At 34.7% G+C, this 25,627-nt stretch overlaps 1 protein-coding gene across 10 annotated transcripts in view; it reads right to left on the reverse strand.

Moving 5' to 3' along the window:
* Positions 1-25,627, reverse strand: part of LOC136028706 (calpain-B-like) — a 182,655-nt gene that overhangs the window by 83,644 nt on the left and 73,384 nt on the right. For all 10 annotated transcript variants that reach the window (XM_065706570.1, XM_065706568.1, XM_065706569.1 and 7 more), the window contains 2 exons: positions 14,727-14,847; positions 4,654-4,788 (listed from right to left, as the gene is read on the reverse strand). In XM_065706570.1, coding sequence (XP_065562642.1) covers positions 4,654-4,788; positions 14,727-14,847 — 256 coding nt within the window. The remainder of the gene's footprint in view (positions 1-4,653; positions 4,789-14,726; positions 14,848-25,627) is intronic.

Below are 25,627 nucleotides of genomic sequence, written 5' to 3' on the forward strand. Positions count from 1 at the left end.
AGATTTTTTTTTTTTAGCTATTACCAATGCAGCAAGAAACGGATGGACCAATTGGGTTGAAACTATATGCATGTGACTATATGACCCTCTCGAACAGAGGAAGATCAAAACATGCCTATGAGATCGCCGAAGTAATATAACTCAGATCGTATCAAGTGCATACACCCCGTGTGACCCTATCTGGAAGAAGAACGACAAGATTAAGGGAAAATTCAAGAGAAGATGGGGTGGTCGGTGGTAGAGGGATATTACAAAATAAAAAAATATCGAATTGGTACAAAACGCCTGTAATTAACCATTGAAAAGATTCCCGGACAACGCCGGGTAGTTTCAGCAAATTTGCAATTAATTTTTGTAATTCTTTTCTTCGGAAATTAAGTTTATTTTATAGTTTTATTATGAATTTGAGGTCTTTGATTTTATTTTTCTGGGCGAGGGGAGGGGGAATTAGAAGCACATATGGTTAATCAAAATACATTTGAACAAGTTTTATCAGAAAGGTTCCAACTATACGTCATCAAAATGAGTCCCAAGGCTTCAGCTAGGGTGTATTATGCACTTTCTAAGGCATACTTGATACAAATAAAAGCCCATTAATTATTTCCCTATATAATTTGGCAAAAGGCCACTTAATGTGTAGCCCTAAACCAAGATTTGTTGGCATAATCCCGTTTAAATTAATATCTCGCAACGAATTGTGTTTATACAGTACTGTTGGAGAAAGTCTAAAAAAAGAGGGCGTACTTCTGCCAATTTCTTGGACAAAGAAAATATACTGAATGTCAGTCCATCCGTAAGATATAATTGGACAAGGTTTAACAAGAAAAAATACACCAAGGATTAAAGAAACCATTTCCATTTTAAAGTAAGATAAACTTGAAAGTTTCTAGACCATTTAGAGAAAATCTGCCATAAGTACTATCAGAGAAACTACAGGTAGAGAAGCATTACCTGGAACGTTGTTTTTACCAGGATTTGAATTGGAGTATTTCTTATTTTATTACTTTAATACATTTTTTAATGTTACTTATTGCTTCTCATTTGGGTAGAGGTATCTCCCCTTGTGGTGCCCACACTAACTTTCTTTCCAAACATAAATTTTTTCCAAAATAAACAATAGGTCAGTCCTTGTTACCGACATTTGATCATTTTCAGATAATACAACAAAAATTAAAGGCTCGATGACATTTTAATGGGGAAGCATTAATATTAGCACGGATACACAATAATAAAAAAAGAAAACATCGTGCCATGTCAAATAACAACAAAAATAAAAATAGAAACATTAGTGTATTCAAAAATTCAAACTAAATGGGGCCTAGCCTTTGATAGCCAAGATTCAAGAATTTATATAATTGAATTTAAAGAAAATAAAGAATCTAAGACAATTCTGTTGAGGAAAAATATTTAAAATCAAATGGTAAGCCATATTCGTGCCGTTATTTTTAATTATCTAACGAAGACAAAGAAAAATCGAAATCACGGATTTTTTTTTTTTTTTTTTTTTTTTTTTTTTTTTTTTTTTTTTTTTTTTTTTTTTTTTTTTTTTTTTAATGAGTATATCAGAAAAAGTATTTTTCTAAATCTATGAGGCCCGGGATGGATAGCCAAAAGCACACTCTGATAATCCGTCATCCTTTTTCCGTAGCACGTGGTCTAGCCGTTTTAACCTTCCGTCATCTTAGCCCCCGAAAAGAGATCGAACCACCTCTTTGTAGAGCTTATTGTGCGATATAGGGTGAGTTAAACGAGTACCCAAGACTATCCTTAGGCAATTCTTTTAGAAATTACATACCAAATCTTCTTCTGTCTTTTAAAGCAACCAAGTTTCAGAACCAATCAGAACCAAGCAACCAATTCAGAACCAAGCAACCAAGTTTCAGAACCCATCAGAGCCAAGCTACCAATTCAGAACCAATCAACCATGTTTCAGAACCAATCAGAGCCAAGCAACCAATTCAGAACCAAGCAACCAAGTTTCAGAATTGACCACCGTCATAATCTATAGCTTCCAATATTCTTATCTAGGCTCACAGACTTATCTTCTTACTCTTCCAAACTTTTTTCAACTACGGAAAAATAATCTGGACATTAACTATTCTACTTTTTACACCTTCATTGCACCATGTTTTCACATCTGCACCATCTTTACTAATGATACTACCCAGGTAAGTGAATCTAATATTAACTCTTCGTCCTCATTTATTTCTGATCTGAGCTACTTAGTCTTCTCAGCATAAATTTTCAAAAACATTCTCTTGAGCCTTGAAGTCTCGGAACCTCCAAAAATCTATTCTTGTCAATAGCATTTTTATCTGGGATATACAAATCGTTTTCACAATCTAAGTCTAGCAGAGTTTTACCTTCAAATTCTTTATTCTGTTCTCCATTGCCTTGGTCATGCTCCTTAAGAAAACATCTCTAATAAAATCCATAGAAACTAGAAAAAGAAACAAACCTGCTTAACTCCTGATTAAACACCTAACCAACTTCTAGCCTCACTTCCTGCCTTAGCCACAGCAATATCATTCTCGTACATAGTACTATTCACTTTAACGTAGTCTACTTACTCAGTATACCCTAGAAGACAGGACATTCACTAAAGCTTTTCTACGAACGAAGAAACGTTCAATGGGGATACGTCTAAAATACCTAATTAAAGGTAATATTGCTTTTCCAGGTGAAAACTGGGTACTAAAACGTATGACGTTCTGAATTACTAACTTAAGAGTGAAAATTTGGTCGACACCTTTCCTAAAACAACATTGTTCTTTTCTTAAAACTTTATCTACAGTATCTTTTATTCTAATAAGCTTCATCTTCCTTTGTTTCATACGGAAATCAAAGTAATGCTTCTGTACTTGGGAACTTTCACAGTTATCACCTTTAATATAAATAGAATTAACTAATTTTCTTTTTTCTAAAATCAGTAGGTGCTTCCCATTTTCACAGCCTTCAGTAACTTATTTCCAATTTTGCAACTACCATATTCCACTCATTCAAAACCCTATTAGTTCCTGAGGAACTGAATAATTTACCCAAAAAAAATAATTACAAAACCTATAAAAAATGAGTTTAAATGCATTTTGCTACTTTTTACGGGTCGAAAAAATTTAGGAGGGTTTAGACCTAGAAACCCCCTCCCCCGGGTACGGCGTTGCTGTCAGCCTCTCGGAACTTGCAATTCCTTGTCTGTTACTTCTCATGTTTTACCCTTAAATTATCACCTTTTTATCTCAATTCCTCAAGAATGGCTATCAAACAGTTCGTGGTAACGAGCTGTAGTAAGAAGTGACCCGGCTCAATAGTAACCGGAACTCTAAAAAATGGAATTTTGATACCAATATGTACATCAAAACAATTGCATTTTTATGCTGATTTTAAATATATAAGTTTCATCAAGTTTATTCTTGTTTTATTGTTTTAAAAAGTAGAGCTGTGCAAAAGAGTCAAACTTTAGCGTAAAGAGCAAGGCGTCGAGGATGGGACAACCCCTTTCATATACGGAATAATTTCTGTTCTTTTAAGTTTTAATGTCGCTCCTTACTCACAGTTAAAAAAAAACTTCTTTTTTTTTATTTATTTCTAACACAAGAGCAATTTGATGAAAGGTTTTGCTTTTTCCATTGCAATGCTTCAACTATAAAATGGCTTAGTTAGTTCCATTTGCTTTAAAAGATAGTATTTTCATTTCATGTTTTGAAAGGCGATAAGCAAATTAAAAGCTTAGAAATACCACCGTCTTACGCAGATGTTAGCTTCTAAAACTTTTCCGGTAGAGAGGTTGAGGTTGATTGCTCCCTTTTTACAAGGACATATTTTCTTTGTTGTAAGTTTTAATATCGTTAAATTTGTATTTTCTCATTATAACTGCTGAAAGTCAACTACTACTACTACTACTACTACTAATCGTAGCACCGTAGCACCAAGTCACCTGAGGCCAACACAGTTTCGCACGCTCCTCCTCCATCCTGATCTATTCAACTCCTCCCTCTTTACGCCCTCTCAGGAAGTTCCATGATCAATCTTTTTTTAACCAACGTCACCTTTTCATCTTTAGTTATACCTAGCCTTAGAGACTTAGTCTTCTTAACATAAATTTTCAAACCAATTCTAGCACCTTGAACTCGCAAAATCTCTAAAAGTTCATTCATTTTGCTCACACTTTATCTCAGGAGCTTAAATCATCAGCATAATCTAAGTCCAGCAGAGTCTTTCCTCTCCATTTGATTCCGTGGTCTCCCATTGCCTTTTCTGTGCTCCTTAAGATAAAATCCATCAAAACGATCCATATAAAGGGGAATAGAACACAACCCTGGTTAACTCCTGATTTAATACAAAACAAGCTGTTAACCTCATATCCTACCTTAACCACAGTAGTGGTATCACTTTCATGTATCTGTCTGGTATACCGTACAAGGAAAAGACCTTTGCTTAAGCTCTTCTATCAACAGGATCGAACGTTTGCTCATAATCTATAAAACTGAGGACCAAAGGTGTTTGATAACTCAGGCACTTCTCAGATATTAACCTAAGATAGTAAAAACCCATAAAAGTAGGAAAATAAGAAATTTTACCATTTACATACTCCTTAAAAAGCTTCTGGAACCACTTACCTCCTCCCCCTCCATGGGATAGAACTAAAGTACGTACTTGGCATAAGCTTTCTCCAACAATGCACTCCAAAATTCATTTTTCTCTTGGGATTGAAGGTAGACTAACTTGCCGTTATAAGTTGGTAATTTGTCATCTATGACAACATCCACCCATTGGCCATACTGCCAAAACCTGAAATAGATCATGTAAACTTTGAGAGCTGTTTAATTTATTTACAATAATCATCAGAAAGAACACAGTTCCTGTATTCACATGCCTGGTCTAGACTAAGGAAGTGGCCTTTTCACCCAATGAAAAACAGTTTCTTTCATTTGTTAAAAAGTTAAATGTCAATAGGGTGAATGGGGTGAAAATTTAGATTTGATTACATAGAATATAGAAATCGGTGGAAGCTTAGAAGTGACAGAGAGGGCTTAGAGACGCTTTAAAATCTCAAATTCTTCTTTAAAATCCTAAAACACAACCTTTCAACCAAAAAATATTTTTTCTTCGATGATACTCAACAAAAATTGGAAAATTTTTAGTTCATTTTGTTTTCTTGGCAGGGCGGACGGGGGTTCTAATATAATCTCTGCTCAACTCGAGTTTCTATTAGTAGAAAAAACTCCAGTCCGGATATCTGCGATTAGTAATGTAACAGTCGTGTTATGAAAGATTAATGCCAAGGTAACCCATCTCTATTGCCATGTTCTGCCAATCCCTCTCTATCTCTTTTCTTCTCATTCAGCAGTCAATGAGTGAACTTGTTTGACAGCATTGAAACTAACACAGCGAAATGTTATGTAATGTTTTGACTGTGAATACTCGTGATAGCATGAAATAACTAATTGATAATTGGATAAGAAGGAGTTTCTTGCTGTAATTTTTGGCCAGCGATTTCTGTTTTATGCAAGGTATTTTTGTAAATATCTTTTGGTGTAAGACGTTCCTTTTTAACGCATATGTTCATTGCACGCTAGGAACTAGCGTGGGTAAATATAGTTCATTTAAATTAGGCGAATAGTCTTATTTTCATACTGTTACTATGGGAAAGAAAGGCAGCGGTAAACGTAACAGAACCGAAGCGGACTTATCGGACCCTGTGATTGAATTCGACAAATAATTCCGATGGTAGCGTTCTCACTGACTGTCAGAGAACTAATGCTGAAAATACTATTAAAATACTGGAAATGGTTCAATCCATAAATACAGACATTGAGGCGCTCCAACATAATTTCTTGCAGTTAAAATCAGATATTAGTGCAGTGACTAATCGTGTTACAACGATTGAAAATAAAAATAATATGCTGGAGGATGAACTTGTATCAGTTAAATCGGAACTTCAGATTTTGAAGAATATTGTGGAGGGCCAAACGGATATTATTAATAAATGTAAAGAGGAAATAAATTCAGTAGTCAGCCAATCATTTGTGGAGGAAAATCGCAGTAATGAGTGCAATGTATTAATTTGGGGATTGAATGAAGTACCATTCGAGGATGCTGAGTCTTTGATTAAAGAAGTGATGGTAATTGGATTATCATTAAATAGCGAAAATTTGCCGTCGTTTAGTATTATCCAGTGCTCTAAAAAGTTCGTTAAAATTAAAGTGGATAATACGCAAGTTCGATTTTCTCTTCTGAAAAATGCGAAGAAACTTAAAGGGAAAAAGTTCAGCACTTATAATAATATTTTTATTGGTGATGACGTTACGCCTCGTGTGCGTATTGTACGCAAGGAACTCCTGGCCATCCGTAAATGTCTAGTGGATAAAGGAGTGGAATGCTGGGTACCCCCTACCTTACCCCCTGTTATTTGTGTAAAAAAAGATAACACTGTAGCGAAAGTGCTTTGGTACAATGCAAAGAATCTGTTGATACCGTAACTTGTGTATTTTGGTGATCAAGTCTTATTGAAGTCTTGTTAAGTTAGTTTTTAAGTATTCTTACGATATTGTGATGTGTGCTTATTATTAAGTTGTGAGCCGTTGTGTTAGAAGCTTGAGCTTTATATGAACGGGTTACAGGCAATATTTTCATGGCCTGTTATTTTTCTTATTTGTGTTATTATGTGGATCATTTTTGTTTTTCTTTTTTGTGTCTGTTTGTTATGTTTATTGAAACCATGTACCGAGATTTATTTTGTTTTTAATGACAATGGATAATTATGATCGTGATTTCCGGAGCAGTATCCGTCTTAATACTTTGGAAGCTTCTAATGTAGATTTTGGGGGTATATTTACGGAGCAGCTACATCGGAGTTATGACATTGGGGTAGCAGGGCATTATAGATCTGTTAGTTCCAAATATTTGTTTAAAGATGGAATCCAATCTGAGTATGGAGATGCGAGAGGCCTCAATGTTTTCCATCTTAATTGCCAAGGATTAAATTCTTCGTTTAATTTTTTAAATGAAGTATGTGATCTTTCGGTTTTCCAGGTCATCGGTCTTACTGAAACCTGGCTGAATGACCACAACTCCGCTCTTTTAAATATACCAGGATATAATTTCTACAATAGGAATCGACAGTTTCGGCAACATGGAGGAAACGGTGCATATATTCGAAGCGATATTGAGGTTTTGGTAAGAAATGACTTAGTAGTATACCAGGAAATGGTTTTTGAACCATTTATTCTTCAGCTTAGGCTGAAACCTAAAGATGCATTTGTTATTATATTGTATAGGCCGCCATCTGGCTCCATACCAATCTTTATGGATCTTTTAGATAAGCAGCTGGAGAAACTAGCAACTAGTTCACATCCATTTATGATGCTCGGGGATTTTAATATTGACCTAAGTGAGCTTGATGCGAGTGTTTCTATGGATTTTTTGCGGCTTTATATGTCCTATGGTTTATTTCCAACAATAAATATATGCACACGAGTAACCACCTCATCATCAAAGCTAATTGACAATATTTTTTCAAATTTGTTTTTTTCAGCTCCAAAAGTTATTATTACAGATGTATCCGATCATTTTGGGGTTTCAACAAGATTTGATCTCTGTATTCCCCAAAAGTTAGCAACAATAATTCCTAAGAGTCCAATGCACGTATTTAGCCAGAGTAACCTTCAAAAATTTAAGCAGGCAATTGCAGAAGTTGATTGGAATAATTTAATAGACCTTACGGATGATATAAATACGAGTTTTCAAAGATTTTACGATAAACTAATTTTGTTAGTGACAAAAACATTTATAATGGTTCGTTCGTCATCAAGGAAAAATAATCCTAAGAAACCATGGATGTCGCCTAGCTTGTTGCGCTGTATTAATAAAAGAGATAAACTTTATAAGAATTCCATAAATAATGGAAATGATCCGATCTGCTTAAGAATTTATAAAAATTATAGAAATGCCCTGAATAAATTACTGAGAAATGCAAAAAAAAAAAAATATTTCGTAAATAAATTCACTGAGACTTGTGGTAACCCTGCAAAAACATGGAAAATAATTAAAAGTGTGATATCGACAGAGAACTCTATTATTCCCGATGAAGTAGTAATGCAGAATGGCCGACCAACGGAGGAACCCGAAGAGATATGTAATGCTGTTTCCAAACATTTTGCTAACATTGGCGTAGATTTATCTTCCCGTATAGTATCTTCTGATGAGGATCCTCCCTTGGAGTTTTTTATGAAGACTCCAATTGATATTTCTATGTATATGAGACCCTTCTCTCGTGATGAAGTAGAGAAAATTATCTTTGGGATGAAAAATACATCGGCAGGTAGTGATTCACTCAATCTTCTGGTGTTAAAAATAGCGTTTCCTTATGTTGCTGATATTCTTAATTCTCTCATTAATTTGTGCTTGAAACGGGGAACGTTTCCTGATTGCTTGAAAATTGCTAAGATTACCCCTGTTTTTAAAGGCGGTAATAAGAATGATCTAGGAAATTATCGGCCTATCTCAGTCTTACCTGTTATTTCTCGACTGCTAGAAAAGTGTATTAACACTAGAGTTTATGATCATTTGGAACTGCATAATCTGTTAAATCCAATTCAATTTGGCTTCAGAAAAGGGAGAACCACAGAGATGGCATTATCATATATAACTTCGATAATCAATGGAGCTCTTGATAATAAGCTTAGAGTAGCGGGTCTGTTTCTTGATTTGGTTAAGGCATTTGACACTGTTGACCACCAATTACTACTTCGAAAATGTGAATTTTATGGACTAAGAGGGGCTACTTTAGCTTTGATTTGTGATTATCTCCAAAATAGAGAGCATTATGTTCACATTAATGGATTTTCTTCAAGTAAGAGTCTTGTTAAATATGGTATCCCCCAGGGTTCTGTGTTAGGGCCTACTCTTTTTTTGATTTTTATAAATGATCTGCCAAATGCTGTTGCAACTACTTCTAGAATAGGGGATATAGTGAATCCCGCACCTTCAGGAACCAGGATCACTACACCCTTATTTGCTGATGATGCGACATTGATGTGTGTTGCCTCAACTGCACAACAACTTACCTCAACAATTAATGCAGCAATGACTATGACATGTCTTTGGTTGAAGATAAACCGCCTTGACCTAAATATAAATAAGTCAAATTTTGTTATTTTTTCACCGTCTCCAAATTATTATCCTTGGATTATGGAAATAGCTACACCGAAGGGAACTGTTAAGCGGTCAAAGTCCGTTGAGTACCTTGGGATTATTATTGACGAAATTTTATCATTTAAGTGCCATGTAAAAGCTATAAGTAGAATATTATCGCGGAATTTAGGGATTATCCGTAAACTAAAACATTTATTTCCTTAAAATGTTATACGGTTATTATATTTTTCTCTGATTCATCCGTATATTTTGTAATGCTCGTCTATATTGCTTGGGACATTCCCCTCAATACTTCGCCCAATCCGCGTACTGCAGAATAATGCCATTAAATCACTTTGTGGAATAGGGAACCGGGATTCGGTCAGGTCAATGTATAGTATGATAAATATAATGCCTGCAGCCATATTGCGTGATTTTTATACACTGGTTTTTATGTACAAGTACCATTATGGGTGCGTTCCAGAATGTTTTACAGGAAGTTATCGGGATAGGTCTAATATTCATGATCATAGAACTCGAACAAGTGGATATATTGAGGTTCCTCGCCTAGTTTCAAGTAGGACTGCTTTTTCAATTATTTATAGAGGGGCTAAGCTATGGAATAAGCTTGTTCCAAGTATTAAAGAATTGCCCATTAATCAATTTAAGGCCGTGCGCGTGTGGGGTTTCTTGGTAGGTGTACCTTTGAAATAGATTGAGATTGATTGATTTAGTATTGAAAATAATTGTTTATTGTTTTTTTCTTTTGTTTTCCTTTTTTGCTTCGGGATCATGATATTATGTTGTTTGATTGTGTATGAATTATTTATATAATTTTTTTCTCTCGGTACACGGTTTCACCTTTCTGCTCATTTCAGATTAACTCATTGTTTTTCCGTTTTTGTTCTTTTTTTTCTTCTATTTTTTGTTAGTAACACACCCTCGCAAGCAACGCTTTTGTGGTGCTACCGATTGATTTTGTCTGTGTTATTTCCTTTGGTTAATAAATTAATACTACTACTACTGCTACTACTATCATTGATTGTGGCCCCATTCCTATCTTAAACTGGGACATGTCTAGATTGACTATTCCCTCTCAATTTATAAACATGCCAGTCCGGCCGAAGTCTGGCTATGGCTTCTGGCTCAGGTTATAAGGCCCTAGATGAATTTCTAGGGTGAATACGAGGGGGGGGGGCATTTCCAGCAAATAGGAGTAGTGGTAATAAATTGATAGCTTTGGGTGAGTTAATAGGTATTATTATATTCGTTCAAATAAAAATAGCTTGGCTTTAAATACGTCCGAGGACAAAAGGGAGGAAACAGACAAAGGTGTTGGTATATATGAGAAGTTGCTCTGAGTTCTTTGGGTGGAGGAGAGGTGATAAACCTTCTCCCCTCCCTGGAGGCATCTGCAACTAGAAATGCAATCAGAGTAATCTGCAATTGCTTCAGAGACTTCATTAACTCCGCTTAGGAACTGTTTTGTGAATTACATTATCGATCCTTTAGTAGTAATAAAGAAGTAAGCAGTAATAAACGTTCAGGAGAATCTAATCAGTCTAGATCGAAAAGAGAAAGTGTTCTAAAATTTAAATTTGAACGAGATAATGATCACCGCCTGGAAAGGTTTAGATGTTTACGCTCTCCGTACTTAGAGACTTAATCCATTTAAGAATTGAAATTTCCAGCGCAGAGTGATTAGAAAAAGTAGTAATCCAGTAGTAAATCCTGAAAGGTGGTCTTGATGAAAAATAAACCATAAGATTTTCAAGAAGAACCATTTACAGGAGAATTCAAGTCCCTTTATACAAACATACGAATTTTTTCCCATTAAAATTGGTCATGAATGAGTGTTTCTTTTCGCATTGTATTTTTTCCCAGGGGTTGTTGTACAAAGCCATACGAAACTCATGGCTGTAGAATATCGGGAGGGAGTTCACAAAAATTCAAAAATATAGCGTTCTGTCAAAGGCAGCGCTATAGCGTTGCCTATAGTAAAGGCTAACTGCTCCAATGTTTTATTATTTATTATTATTTATTTTTTTCCCAGAGACACTTCATATGGAGGGGAGTTGTCGTATAAACTTAAAAGGAGACTCATGCAATGGGAAAGTGAGAGTTCTTGTGCCCTTTTGAAGGGTAAAAAGTGATCGGAGGCACCTAGCCCCCTCTCCACCCCCTTCTTCTTCAAATACATCCAATAAGAATCTTGAGGAAGCCATTTTGTTAAAAAAAAAGTCCAAAGATCATATAAAAAAAAACTCCAGGGTCGACATAAGCCCCCAGGGCCCGGGGCAAGTGTTACAAGTTATGCCTCGAGGCAAATGTGGTTCTTATGGAAGGGGCTCTCGTAAAAACTTCAAAGAGTACTCATTTGATTAGAAATTAGAAGTTCTAGTTCACTTTTTTAGAGTAAGAAAGATTGGAGAGCAACCAGCTCCCCCCCCCCTCCTTCACGTCCTTTTTTCCCCAATTGCATCAGATAAAAATTTTGAAATAGCCATTTTGTTGAAAATAGTTCAAAGGTCAGATAACAAAACTCTGATGTCGACACAGCCCACCAGGGCCCGAGGGCAGGCGTTGTAAAAAATGCCCTGGGGGGCATTTAAGGTTCTTATGAAAGCGATACTCGTAATAACTTCAAAGACGGCTCATTTGATTGGAAATTGAGAGTTCTAGTTCCCTTTTGAATGCATTTTGAGGGTACCTAGCCCCCTCCCTCCACGTCCTTTTTCTCCAAATACATCCAATAAGAATTTTGAGGTTGCCATTTTGTTAAAAAAAAGTCAAAAGATCATATAAAAAAAAAACTCCAGGGTCGACATAAGCCCCCAGGGCCTGGGGCAGGCGTTGCAAGTTATGCCCTGAGGCAAGAGTGCTCAATTGATTGGAAATTAAAAGTTCTAGTTCATTTTTTTTAGTAAAAAAGATTGGAGAGCAACTAGCCCCATCCCCTTCACGTCCTTTTTCCCCCAATTGCATCAGATAAAAGTTTTGAGATAGCCATTTTGTTGAAAATAGTTCAAAGGTCAGACAACAAAACTCTGATGTCGACACAACCCGCCAGGGCCCGGGGGCATGCGTTATAAGTTATGCCCTGGGGCATTTAAGGTTCTTATGGAAGGGATGCTCGTATACACTTCAAAGAGGGCTCATTTAAATGGAAATTGAAAGTTCTAGTTCGCTTTTTAAGAGTCAAAAGTGATCGGAGGGCAGCTAGCTCCCCCTTTTCATGCCCATTTTCCCCCAAATGCATCAGATAAAAAATTTGAGATAGCCATTTTGTTCACAATAGTTCAAGGGTCAGATAACAAAATTTCCTGTGTCGACACAACGCCCCAGGGCCGGGAGGCAGGCTTTTGAAGTTTTGCCCTGGGGGTAAATATGGTTCTAATGGAAAGGATGCTCTTATAGACTTATAGAGATTGCTCATTTTTTGGAAAGTAAAATTTCTAGTTCACTTTTTAAGAGTCAAAAGAGATCAGAGGGCAACTAGCTCCCCCCCCCCAGTTTCTCTGTTCCCAAATGCATCAGATAAAAATTTTGAGATAACTAATTTGTTAAAAATAGTCAAAGTTCATATAAAAAAAAACTCTGGTGTCGAAACAACACCCCAGGGCCAGGGGGCAGTCGTTGTAAGTTATGCCCTGGGGGCATATATTGTTCTCACGGAAGAGATGCTCGGATATGCTTCGGAGAGGGTTAATTTGATTGGAAATTGAAAGTTCTCGGTTCCTTGTTAAGAATCAAAAGAGATCCAAGGAAAACTAGGCCCCCAACCGCCCCCATGCCCTTTTTGCCCAAACTCAAACGATAAATTTTCTAGATACCCATTAAAAAAAAATTGTTCAAATATCAGATAACAAAAACTCCGGTGTCGACACCAACCCCCATGGCCCGAGGGCAGGCGTTGTAAGTTATGCCCCGGGGGCATATATGGTTCTTATGGAAGGGGTGCTAGTATAAACTTCAGAGAGGGCTCATTTGATTGGAAATTGAAAAATGTAGTTCACTTTTTAAAAGTTATTGGAGGGCTATCGGAGGAGCTAGGTATTTTGTTCAAAATCATCTAAATGTCAAACAGCTACGGTTCCGGGTTTGAATCTCCCCCAATGCTTGGGCAAAAGGCTGTAAGTTTTACTAGCAGCCCATCGTCAACATATAAACCTTCTATTATAGAATATAAGGCTTTTGTGGAAGGGTTTGTCGTATTAACTTTGGAGGTGACTCGTTTGATCGAAAATTTAAACCTCTAGTTCTTTTCTAAGAATCAAAAGTGATCAATGGGCAACTCGCCCGCGCCCCACCTTTCAAGGGGTATCTGGTCAAAATTTTGAGATTGCCATTTTGTTCAGAAAGCTCCAAATAACTATGCCTCCGGGTTGAACTTCCCGCCCCCGACCCCAAGGAAATGGCTCTGAGTTACGGAACGTGCTTTATGTTACTTTCACACATTGTTTACTTCAATACTTGTATTTATTTATTTATATGTACCTTTTAATAAATACAATACTTGTATTTATTACATATTTATATTTATTTATTTATATTATGTGGCAACTTCGATTTACGGTGCAAGAGCTGTAAGTTATGAAAGTTGCTTATTATTACTTTGATATCTTATTTGCTTTGATACTTTAATTACTTTGTTATTTTTTTTTTTTACTTTGACATTGTTACTTTGATACTAGTTTTCATACTTTGATGAAAATTTGATGTTGAAAAAAAAAGTTTTACTTTGAAATAAGGAATTTAAAAACTTGAAATTGTTTGCAATCAAAAAGGAACAAAGATTAATTAAAAAAAAATATGAAAAAGAAATTTTAGAAAGAAAAGTAAAGACCATTTTAAACTTAAGATCAGCAGACACGAATACCTGATAAAATGCAAACTCAAAACGACCAGAAATTACTGTTAAAAAATAAATATGAAACCCAAAACGAGCAGAAATCAAATAAAAAATCATAGCCAAAAAAGACACAACAAGCAATAATATAAATGAATAAATAAATCTTAAAGCGAGTAATACTTAAATTGAATATGCAAATCAAGTTTAAAACGGAAAAAAAAATATTTTTTATATATTTTAAGTCCTTGTTTTTCTAAGAGCTCCATTTTGAACAGGACCTCTCCAAACCCACCATACCACAAAATGCAAAGTTATTATAATTCCTACGATACAAAAAAGCCAGATTAATAGCACTCAATTGAAACAGCAAGAAGTAAGTACAGCAATTTTTTTCCCTAGCTGCTAAGGTAGTGGATCGTTTACTTCTTCATTCGTTTACGTTTACATTGATTTACATTTTACTTTACATAATATTTACATTTTTACTTTACATCGTTTTCTATTTACCTTATACTTGATTTTACATTTAACTTTATATTTGTTTCTGCATCGTTTAATTTTACATTTTTGAGCTTCAAAGAACTTTGGTAATTTATAATATTTCAGCATTCGACTTAAACCAAATCATCTGACATTGGATTCAAGTCCCCCCTCCTCCTTTCGTATTTCTATTCGATTATTATTGTTGTGTATTTTTTTGCGCTGTTATTCTATCTTGCCAAATAATTTATGTTATACCCACCTGAAGTGAAAAATTCCAGCATATTCACCATCGTCAAAGGACTGATCATCAGGTACAATTCGTTTAAATAAAACTGGATTGATCGTAAGATTTGCCATAGCAGCCAATAGCCAACAATCACCTGAAAAGCAAAAAGCTTAAAAACACAAACAAAGACTTTATAATTTATTTTTACTTATTTTTTTCCCAGAGGCACTTCATATGGAAGGGGTCGTCATATAAACTTCAAATGGGGTTAATTCGATTGGAAATCGAGAGTTCTAGTTCCCTTTTGAAGAGTCAAAAGCGATCGGTGGGCGAATAGCCCCCCACACCCCTTTTCCCCAAATACATTACCCAACACATTACCCACCAAATATATTATGTTAGATACAATATTCTAAGATCACATGGTTCCTAGCGAAACTTTCATTTTGCAGACGGGTTAAATCTCTTAAATTCATAAATTCCAACAAGGTCAAGCACCGGGAATAGGATTTTACGAGCCATCCTAAATCCAAAGCAATTAACTTTCTAATTCACCAGATTTCCATTGGGTTTCCTTCATCGTTGTTCTCTACAACTTTTTGACAATACTTTCAAATTTTTTTGAAATCATCTAGGGTGCGGAACAAAAAGGAAAACCCAAACTGTAACCTAAAAAGATACCCAAAAATACAGTTAATAGCAGCCAAGTATCTAAACTAATAGAAATAATGTCTTAGAAACAACATAGAAATATAGCATTTCTGATTAGTTCCTCCTTTTTGATGTATCTGCACACATTTCTTACACCTTTTAGATTTACTTACTTTATCATAAGACTTCTGTTCTTTAAATTTAAGCAATAGGCGTAAACAGGGAAGCTACAGACTGACAGTATTTTTGCAAGTAAGTGTATAAGGAAATTAAATATATAAGGACAGTTTTGTTGTTTTGTTGTATTCTTCAACCAAAATAACAAAAAATGAATTCTTCAAGGAAAATGAAAAAATTCAAAATCTAGGGAAGAGCTCAGACCCATCTGGTGGGAGTAGAGTAGGGACATTAAATGCCTCAAAGCGAAAGTGTTGACTTGGTGAAGAACGGTACAAATCTTATGAATTTTGTTTTTTTTTTCCACGCCATACCACAAACAGATGATCGTAAAAAGTTGATGGAGGGCTCATTGGATGAAAATTATTTTGACATCAAGAGCCCTTTTAAATGCCTAAAATGAAAGAGTCCAACTGTACTTTTAAGATTCTCCAGCCTTATACGTCATCGGATCGAAAATTCAAAACTGGTGTTTTAATCAAAACGATCGAAAAGCCCCCCAAAAATAAAAAATAAAAAAAGACCGAGAATTAACATAATTACCATGAAAATTACGATAACAAGAAAATTACCATAATGAACAAAATTACTAAAACGAACGAATAAAAGTAGAATGACTCTCTAGAATACAGTGATAATCACTCCTTGAAATCTTGGCTATTTTTGATCTATTAATGCTGTAAAAGAGAAATCTTGTTGAAATGAAACAAGATAGAGTTCGTTTTCAGTAAAACATCAATAACGACGCAGTGGGTTACCCACGATTATATTATAAGAAGCTTATTGTATAACATTTTGCTTCAACAGGCTGTTTAAAAAAAATGCATTTCAAGGTTATTTTATTGTATTGTTATTCTATTATAAAAAAAATGAACGTCAAGAATCAACAAATCAACATTCAAGTTTTTTAAAGAAAAGGAAAGAGTCACATCAAATCGAATACCCTATAATAATGTAAACTCAAAACGACCAGATATTAAAATTAAAAAAAAGAAAGAAACCCAAAACGAATTAATGAACGAACAAATGAAACAAAAATAAAAGATCACATCAAAGTGAAAGGTAACTGGTACTGGTATAGATGAATAAATAAATTTTAGACCAAGTAAGTATTAAATTGAGTATTCAATTCAAACTTAAAACGAATATAATTATCTAAAAGCAGAAGTTTAGCTACTGCCCCCTTCACCATTCTCCAACGATACAAGTAATTTAGCCTATTGTGTCATTTGTGCTTTACTGAAAACAAATTGAAAATCAAAGCCTAAGATTGAAAATCAAACTGAAAATCACTAAATACGTTCTGAAACCAAATTGGTGACTATTTCTTTTTGTTGCTCGCTTGTTTTATTTTGGAGATAGAGGAAATGGAGTTTGATTTTCTTTGTATTAATACTTGAAAATGTTGAATTTGTATTTTCAGAAATATGATAAGAAGAATATCTCCAGTATCAAACAGTTCATGGTAACGAACTGTAAGTAAGGAGCGATGTGGCTCAATAGTATCCGTAACTGTAAAAAACAAAGTCGTGATAACAATATACAAATCAAAAGAATTGAATTCTGATGCCTATTAAAAATATGAAAAAGTCATCAAATTTAACGATGCCCATAAAAAGATATGAGCCTAAGATAATTTGCCTGAATTTTTGAAAAAGGGGGAAAACCCGCCCAAGCGATCTTAAGATCGTGATTAAGTGAACTTGAAAACATCGAGCTTCAAAATTGAAGTAAGGTTAGCCTTCTGTCTTTTAATTCTCTAGAGACCGTCGATTGCCAAAATTTCAAATAGCACCAATTATCAAGTCTTGTGAAAGGTTTTGATTGACAGCTTCCTTTGGTGAGATGCTTCAGCCGAGAAATAGTAATATATTTGGCTGCGTCTTGCAAAGCTTGGTTACCGACCACGGGAGAAGAGAAAATGAGCAAAAGAGCACTATCATTCTCAAGTACAAAATGCCCATGTATATGCAACTGTGACGGCATGCATAGAGTGCATTTTAAACTTTATTGTTTTTTCCACTTTTTTTCCTAGGGATAGGCTATTTAAAATACCTCAGTTGATTAATTCGAAACTAAACACCGAACTTAGTTGAAAGCTTTCTTCGAGGATTCTTAGAAAACCAAAGTTTTCTTACAAATTAAATTAAAAAAAAATTAACTGAAAATAAGGAGTGACATTAAAACGAACAGAAATTACTTCGTATATGAAAGGGACAGCTTCCTCGTGAACGCTCCGCTCTTTACGCTGAAGTTTTTTACTGTTTTAAAAAATAGAGTTAAGATAAAGAGTCAGACTTTAGCGTGAAGAGCGGGGCGTTGATGAGGAAGCAGCCCCTTTCACATATGAAGTAATTTCTGTTCGTTTCATGTTTTAATGTCACTCCTTACTTTAAGTTATAAAACACTTGTTTTTATTTAATTTAATTTCTGAACCTGTTTTAATCAATGCATGTTTTGATTTATGCTCTCCGCAGATGAATAATTAAAACGACATTTGCATATTTATTTTTCTTTTGGCTAAATGGCTTTCTCATAGTTTTGATCGAACGATTTTGAGAAAAAAAAGGAGCGGGGAAGGAGGTCTCGTTGCCCTCCGATTATTTGGTTACCTAAAAAGGCAACTAGAACTTTTAATTTTTTACGAATTTTTTTATTAGTAAAAATAAATTTTTACTAATAATTAGCGGAAAACAACTAGCGTGGGACGGTGGCCTAGGTGCCCTCCGATTTTTTTGGTCACTTAAAAAGGGCACTAGAACTGTTCATTTCCGTTAGAATGAGCCCTTTTGCAACATTCTAGGATCACTGGGTCGATACGATCACCCCTGAAAAAAAACAAAAACAAATAAACACGCATCTGTGATCTGCCTTCTGACAAAAAATACAAAATTCCACATTTTTGCAGATAGGAGCTTGAAACTTCTACGGTAGGGTTCTATGACTTTTAGGGGTTGTTTCCCCCTATTTTCTAAAATAAAGCAAATTTTCTCAGGCTCGTAACTTTTGATGGGTAAGACTAAACTAAAAATCAGCATTAAAACGCGATTCTTTCGATGTAGCTATTGGTATCAAAATTCCATTTTTTAGAGTTTTGGTTACCATTGAGCCGGGTCGCTCTTTACTACAGTTCGTTACTACAAACTGTTTGATAAAGTTGGAGGACAAGCAATATAAACAAAGATATTTTATTTCAAATGACAATACAATTAAGTATGTAAATACAAAGAAGGATAGAATGTAAGGAAAATAAATTTTCCTGTTACCGGTACTAAACGATTAATCTTATAAGTACGGCTCTCGTATTGGAAGCCCCTTTGGAACTCTGGGATCAACAAGCTCTGGGATCAAAGCATCCATGAAGAACCTTTCAGCTTGGGAAAAATCTTTTCGGTCCAAAAGCCTGGATCACGGTCTATCTTTTCAATGTAGAAGTCTTTCTGGGTACAAATTATGAAAAAGCAAGTATCTAGCTGAGCACATTCAAGCTGACATTGTACTTGGTAAAAGTAGTCGTGGCCTCGTTTGAGGTCGACCAGTCCATTCTTTCCAACTTCCATGCAACAGTCCGCCTTAGCCTCTTTTCGGTTCTTTATCCACTCGCCTATCCCCAAATTTTTCGCCGTTTCGCAGTTGCATACCTCGCTTTGATTTAATTTTCCCTATGATTTCGACTTTGTGTGCACAACTTTACAAAAGGCTCCTGACTATTTCTCATTTCTAGGTTTCTTCATTGCATTGAAATAATTTATGAAAATTTCACACTATTAACAAGCAGCTGATTATACCAGCTTGTCATTTTGGTCTCTAGGGGGTATTATCGTCGATCTGAAACGATTCTTTCTGGCAACCGACTTGTAAAAATTTCAGGTAGCTGAAAATATTCTATGGGACTGTTAGAAAACAGGAAAATACAACGAAAAATGGTTCCAATCATCTTAAAGGTTATTGTCTTCTGCTCATGATAGTACCAATTTTGTTCCAAAAGCAATATCCTTCATAGAGTACACTTGTGAAAAAGACCTAGACATTTTCTAAGATTTCTAAGCAATTAGAGGAAATAGAGCAAAATCCTTTCAAACATTTTGTAGCATCTTCAAGAAGCTATGGCCTGATATTAAAAGCGGCATCTTCCGCCAATGAATACTTGAGTACTTTTTAAATATAAATTTTCAATTTAACATGGGATTTTCGAGTTCCATCAGTTCACTTAATCACGGCCTTAATAAAAATCACAACATTAGATTCAGCATATCACAGAACCCTACTGTAGAGTAGGCTAGCCCCCTCCCACACTTATTTTTCCCCAAAGTCACCCGATCAAAATTTTAAGATAGCCATTTTTTCAACGCAGTCGAAAAGCCTGATAATTAAATTTTTTATGAGGATTCAAAACCCACAGTTCCCGGGGGAAGAGCTACAAGTTATGAACTCTGCCCATTGTTTGCATATAGTATCGGTTACTGGGAAGCATACATACGCTTTTACGTGATATTTTTTGGATAGAAGGGGACGAGGGGGGGGGGGATAAGTGGGAGTATTTTTGCATGAAGTAGATTTTCATGGGGGAAGGGAATTTCCCATGGAGGAAGAGCCAAGCATTATTCAGCAGACATTCAAACCAGAGTTCATTCTTGAGGAAGACGGATAGATTCTGTCAACCTAAAAATTTTCCTCTTTAGATTTTTCAACTATTTTTCTTCTTTCTTCGTTAGTGTATCGTATGTCCAGGATCAATACAGCCAGTTCTGCTTCCCAACTGAGTTTCTCTTGTTTAAAATTTTTAAAGTGGGATGTCGTTTTTGACTTAGTGTTTTATAGCAGATCAGCGTGAAAAAGGCGTTATGCTTTTTTGGAGTTTATTAAATCAATACAACTTATTTTTTCTTGAGTATTCCCTTGTCACTTTTTACATCAGGGTAATCTTTTCCTCTAAGCTGCTAGCCGATTGAACGTAAAACGAGTTTGGGCCTATTTTGGGCGTCAAAAACCAATGCAACCATTTTTTTATACTTTTATTTTTATAAATATAGCATTTATACTCTCATCTATACATGAATATACTCATGTATGAGTATATTCTCTATATTTATCATGAATATACTCTCATCTATACATCTCATCTATACTCAAATACTATACAATTTTTTTTATAAGCTTTTGTCTTCGTTGATGTTCACATGTCTCTCTCTACATCCCTTCTAGCATAAGCTAATTTAAAAAGCAATGCTTATTATGCCAGTTTTAGGCATAACGAATAGATACAACCAATGTTCAAAATATTTTTGATTTCAGTAGGGTTTAAACATTTCTGTAGATTTTTTTATTATCAGTTTTAATTTAGGATTCCTTGAGGAATGTTTATGTAGTTAATCATTACGCGTTAGCAAAATTTAAATTTCTTCCCTGGCGTAGTGATTTATATCTTTAATAGTTTATATTTTTGTTTATTACATAAATAAAGGTTAAAATTTATGTAAATAAAGTTAAAGTAGGGTCTACCTGATCCTGTCTACACTTCTGAAATCTTATCAGAGACAAAACATGGACTCATTTTTTAGCATTGGATACCAATGCAGCCAAAGTTACTGAAGGAAAAAAATTCATTTGTGTTTTGTGCACAGAGGTTCACCTGACCAAGAAACTTAATGTCCCTTTTAAGCTGATTAGAGAGACGAAGTACAAGAAGGATCAGGAACCCAAAATTTTATTTCCCACGTCCCCTCCGTCTAATGCAAAATACGAAATCCCTTTGATCCAGTGAACCCCAAAGACTCCAAAAGTTTAATTCCTATATAACAAGGCCATATCTAAGGGAGAATTAGGGGGTTTGAAATCCCCCCATCGAGTAATTTTTCAGACTCATAAAAATGTAACAAAAAAGAATATAAACATACCTTTGGTGCTCTTTTGAAGTCTTTTTTGTAAGCCCCCCCTCCAAAATAAACCCTGGATGCGTTCTTGCCATCTTTTGTTCTCGAGATGTCAATCTGATCAACTAGATACATAGTTTATTTCAATTCACCTTTCACTTTCCCCCAGTCAAAATTCAAAGCCTTCTTGGCCCCCTAGCATCCGTTAAAAATTTCAGCTTGATATTCAAATTGGCTGTTCCTGAGATAAACCGGATATGCTCCCAAACCCCGAAACAAAATTAAGGTTCTCCCGTCCTTCCTCTCTTTATTCTCTACTTGAAATTTTCAACTCAGCTCCCTCATCTGTCCCTGAAACATTGCGGATATGGTATTTTGATAACCTGAATTCACATAGTATCTTGAACTCTAGCATCAAGCGCCTGAGTTCGAATGAGTCAAAGAGATTTATACCCTGAATGCTTTGATAAATAAATACTTCTAGCCTTTTGATAAAATCTACAAAACATTACCACGGATACACAAAAATTAAAAGTTTTGTCAAAAAAGAAGGAATTTGACGAACTGAAATTGGCTGTTTTGAATTTGATATTCAAATTGGCTGTTCCTGAGATAAACCGGATATGCTCCCAAACCCCGAAACAAAATTAAGGTACTCCCGTCCTTCCCCTCTTTATTCTCTACTTGAAATTTTCAACTCAGCTCCCTCATCTGTCCCTGAAACATTGCGGATATGGTATTTTGATAACCTGAATTCACATAGTATCTTGAACTCTAGCATCAAGCGCCCGAGTTCGAATGAGTCAAAGAGATTTATACCCTGAATGCTTTGATAAATAAATACTTCTAGCCTTTTGATAAAATCTACAAAACATTACCACGGATACACAAAAATTAAAAGTTTTGTCAAAAAAGAAGGAATTTGACGAACTGAAATTGTATTTATTATTAACTAAATTTGCATTTTATTAAAATTTTAGGAAAGCGATTACAAAAAGCAAAAGCTGTTCCGGTATTGAGATGGTTTAGAGTCTCCGCTTCGTCATAAGCTCTTCCTCCATCAGATAAAAATGGTGGGGTTATGTTTGCCATGCAATGTAGTGATGCCCTAGCTTTTCAATAGATACTCACAGTATATTTTCCTCCGTAACCCTTCTCTAGTTGAATGGTGATATATCTTCGAAACGAATCTTTTCCCATGAGAGTGGATGTTGAAATTCTTGATAGAAACGCGGATTCTGTCCTCAAATGTGGACAATGTCATACAACTGTTATTGTTTATGGTCATACATATGTACTTGTGGTCCGTTGTTCACAGTGGGAAAATTAATGGATATGTTATTCTAGCTTAAACATACAAAAAGAGGAAGAAGTATTTTTAATGAAGTGTTTTGAAATATTTCTGCTAATGAACAGACATGCATAACAATAACCCAAAAATATAAGCATCTAACATATGTAGAAACTACTAGACAAACTATTTTTTATTCTTTGCAGGAAATATGCGCAGGACCAAGGTGAACATAAACTTGAGCGACAGAAATAAATGCCATATACTTCTATATGGCATTTTCAAATCTAAAAATCTAAAAATTATTTCTATGACAAATCTCTGTTAATTTTACTTCCTCGTTCGGATTGTCGGAGGTCTGGGATGTACCGAATTCCTTTTGTAAGTTCTGAAAGGTCAAGGTTTTCGATTAGGTACCAAATACCCTTCATTGCTAACAATCATAAGCTGAATGATAAAATTCTGTTTGATCCATCCCAAAAATCTCAATTACATTTAAAAAAGCAAATATTAAAGATTGTTTTCTAAAAATTTTATATTCATTGATGATGGAAAATTAAATTATTTGACCTTCTTATTTGTGTGTTTTGTTTTTGTTACCCTGTGTCTGCGATGGCCTCCCACGCCCCTCCTGCCCGATATTTATCTATTTACTTATCCTTGTTACTTCTCTTTTATGAGTTTTTTTCTATTTTGTTTGTCTTTTGCCGTGTTAAATTTTGGAATCATTATTACGATGAGACGTTGATGTTTTTCACTGTCCCAGCCTTACGAGCTCTGCTCTCTGTTGGGGCATAATTTTTTTTTTTTGTATTTTTTAAGTTGAATAAAGAAAAAGTTGGAAAAAAGTTGAGAAAAAAATACATTTTAAGTTACAGGACTTACCAAGTTATCCCAGTTGAATGACAAATGTCAATACATCGTCGACTACAAACATACTAATAGTAATAAAGTATACTAATAGTAAACATACTACAGCAGGGATCAAAACATACTAATGATAATAAAGTATACTAATAATAAACATACTACAGCAGGGATCAAAACATACTAATGATAATACTACAAACTATTTTTAACAGTTTATGCAGTATCTACTAACAGTTCCTAATCGGGTTTTTGTCATTTTTACGATATTTGAGGAAATTTGTTTTCCTTTCTTCGTCCTGCTGTAAAATTAAAAAGATGGCAGATATCCTCTTTTTGCTTTTTCTTCTTTTTCTCCTTTTTTATTGCTAATATTCACTAACTTCAAAGATACAGAACATGTAGGCCTTATATATTCTGTTTTGATTTTGACTGATCAGATAGTAGTCACGAGCATATTGAAACAAAGCAGTATAAAAATTCCCTTTGTCTTGTTCACCCGCCACAGTGAAAATCTTCCTTTATTTGTTATTAGCATTGATTACAAACATATTGAATAAAAACTAAATATAAAAAACTAAAACAACAAAATAATAACAGTGATATAATAAATAAACAAAAGCCTATATGAGCAGTAGCGGTTCTGGCTCCTCTTGCGCCCGGGGAAAAATCTTGATGAGAGCCCTCCTGTCTCCCACAAAATATTCATGCCAAATTTTAACAAAATTTCCATTCAATAAGAAATTATTTTCAATTCACTAAGTAATTAATAATTTTTATTATTATATTTTATTTTATTATTTAAATTATGTAATTATTTAGTTACCATTAATTATTTAATTTTGATTATTTTCATTGTTATTATTTAATTATTTTTATTTTAATAAGTTAATAATTCATTAATTGTTTTCATTTCTTAATTGCACCCTCAACTTTATTTCAAGAAAAAAAAAATCGAAATTACAAAACAATTATAACCGTTTGATTATTTATTTGAAATTTTGCACCCCTAAAATTTACGCACCTTGGGTGAGTGCCCCCTCTGCCCCCTAAAACCCCCTTTTATACAAGCAGATAACATATCTACTAGTCAAATTAATGTTCTATCTTGCTTGGAAATATGTGCGAGCATAAGTGGAAGCTAATCTTGAGCAACAGCAACATATTTTGAGTGAGGTCAAATACACTGTGTTGACCAAATATACAAATGTCTATGGTCAAATACACAAAAAGTGAGGTCAAATACAAAAATAAATTAGGTTGTGAGGTCAATGCACTTCAGTGTTTCCACTTTCTCATTTTTTTATATCCCTAATAAAGAGCAGAAAAATCCCTAGAAATCCCCATCTTCAGTTCCAAAATCCATATAAATCTCTAATTTTCTAGTTACTCCCTATACCGCTTCTCCCTATCTTATTTTACCCGTACCATTGAAAGGTAGCATATTTTGGCTGCTTAGATTGAAGTCTAGCTATCACTACCATAATAGAATATCTTGTCATGCTGTTTAAAATGCTCTTTAATCATCAGCTAAATACAAACAGCTTCAAATATACTTCAAATAATATTAAGCAAATAGAAAAGAAAATGTAATACTGTAATGTAGATTACAGCACAAGATGTTTAATATTGTTCAATCGTAACTTGTAAAACGTAATCAGACCTTATCTTCCTCTGATGTGTCTTCAACATTTTTTGTATGGTGGCTGAAGCTTTCATTCCTCTCATGTAGTGAAGTAACTGATCATCTTCGCATTCCACACTTTCTTGAGCCCTTTTCATTCCATATTTTGTTTTTAGAATCTCCTGCAAAGTTTTTGTTCTCAATTTATTCTGACGATCAGTTTTTACTACTTTTAAAGCACTTATAAACCTCTCGACATTGACATTCGAAAATGGAACGGTGGAAATAACTAATACAGCCGGTTTCAGGTTAGGATACAAATTCTGTTCCGGCAGCATTTTTTTTTTTTCGCCAATATCAAACACCAGCAGGTCACGGCATCCATTGTTTTGATGTTTTCAATACCGATGAGGCTCTGCCTCCTCCATTCCTGCTCGGTATTGGTTCCGTC

The sequence above is a fragment of the Artemia franciscana genome, chromosome 7 (assembly GCF_032884065.1).
Source record: "Artemia franciscana chromosome 7, ASM3288406v1, whole genome shotgun sequence".
Classification (NCBI taxonomy): domain Eukaryota; kingdom Metazoa; phylum Arthropoda; class Branchiopoda; order Anostraca; family Artemiidae; genus Artemia; species Artemia franciscana.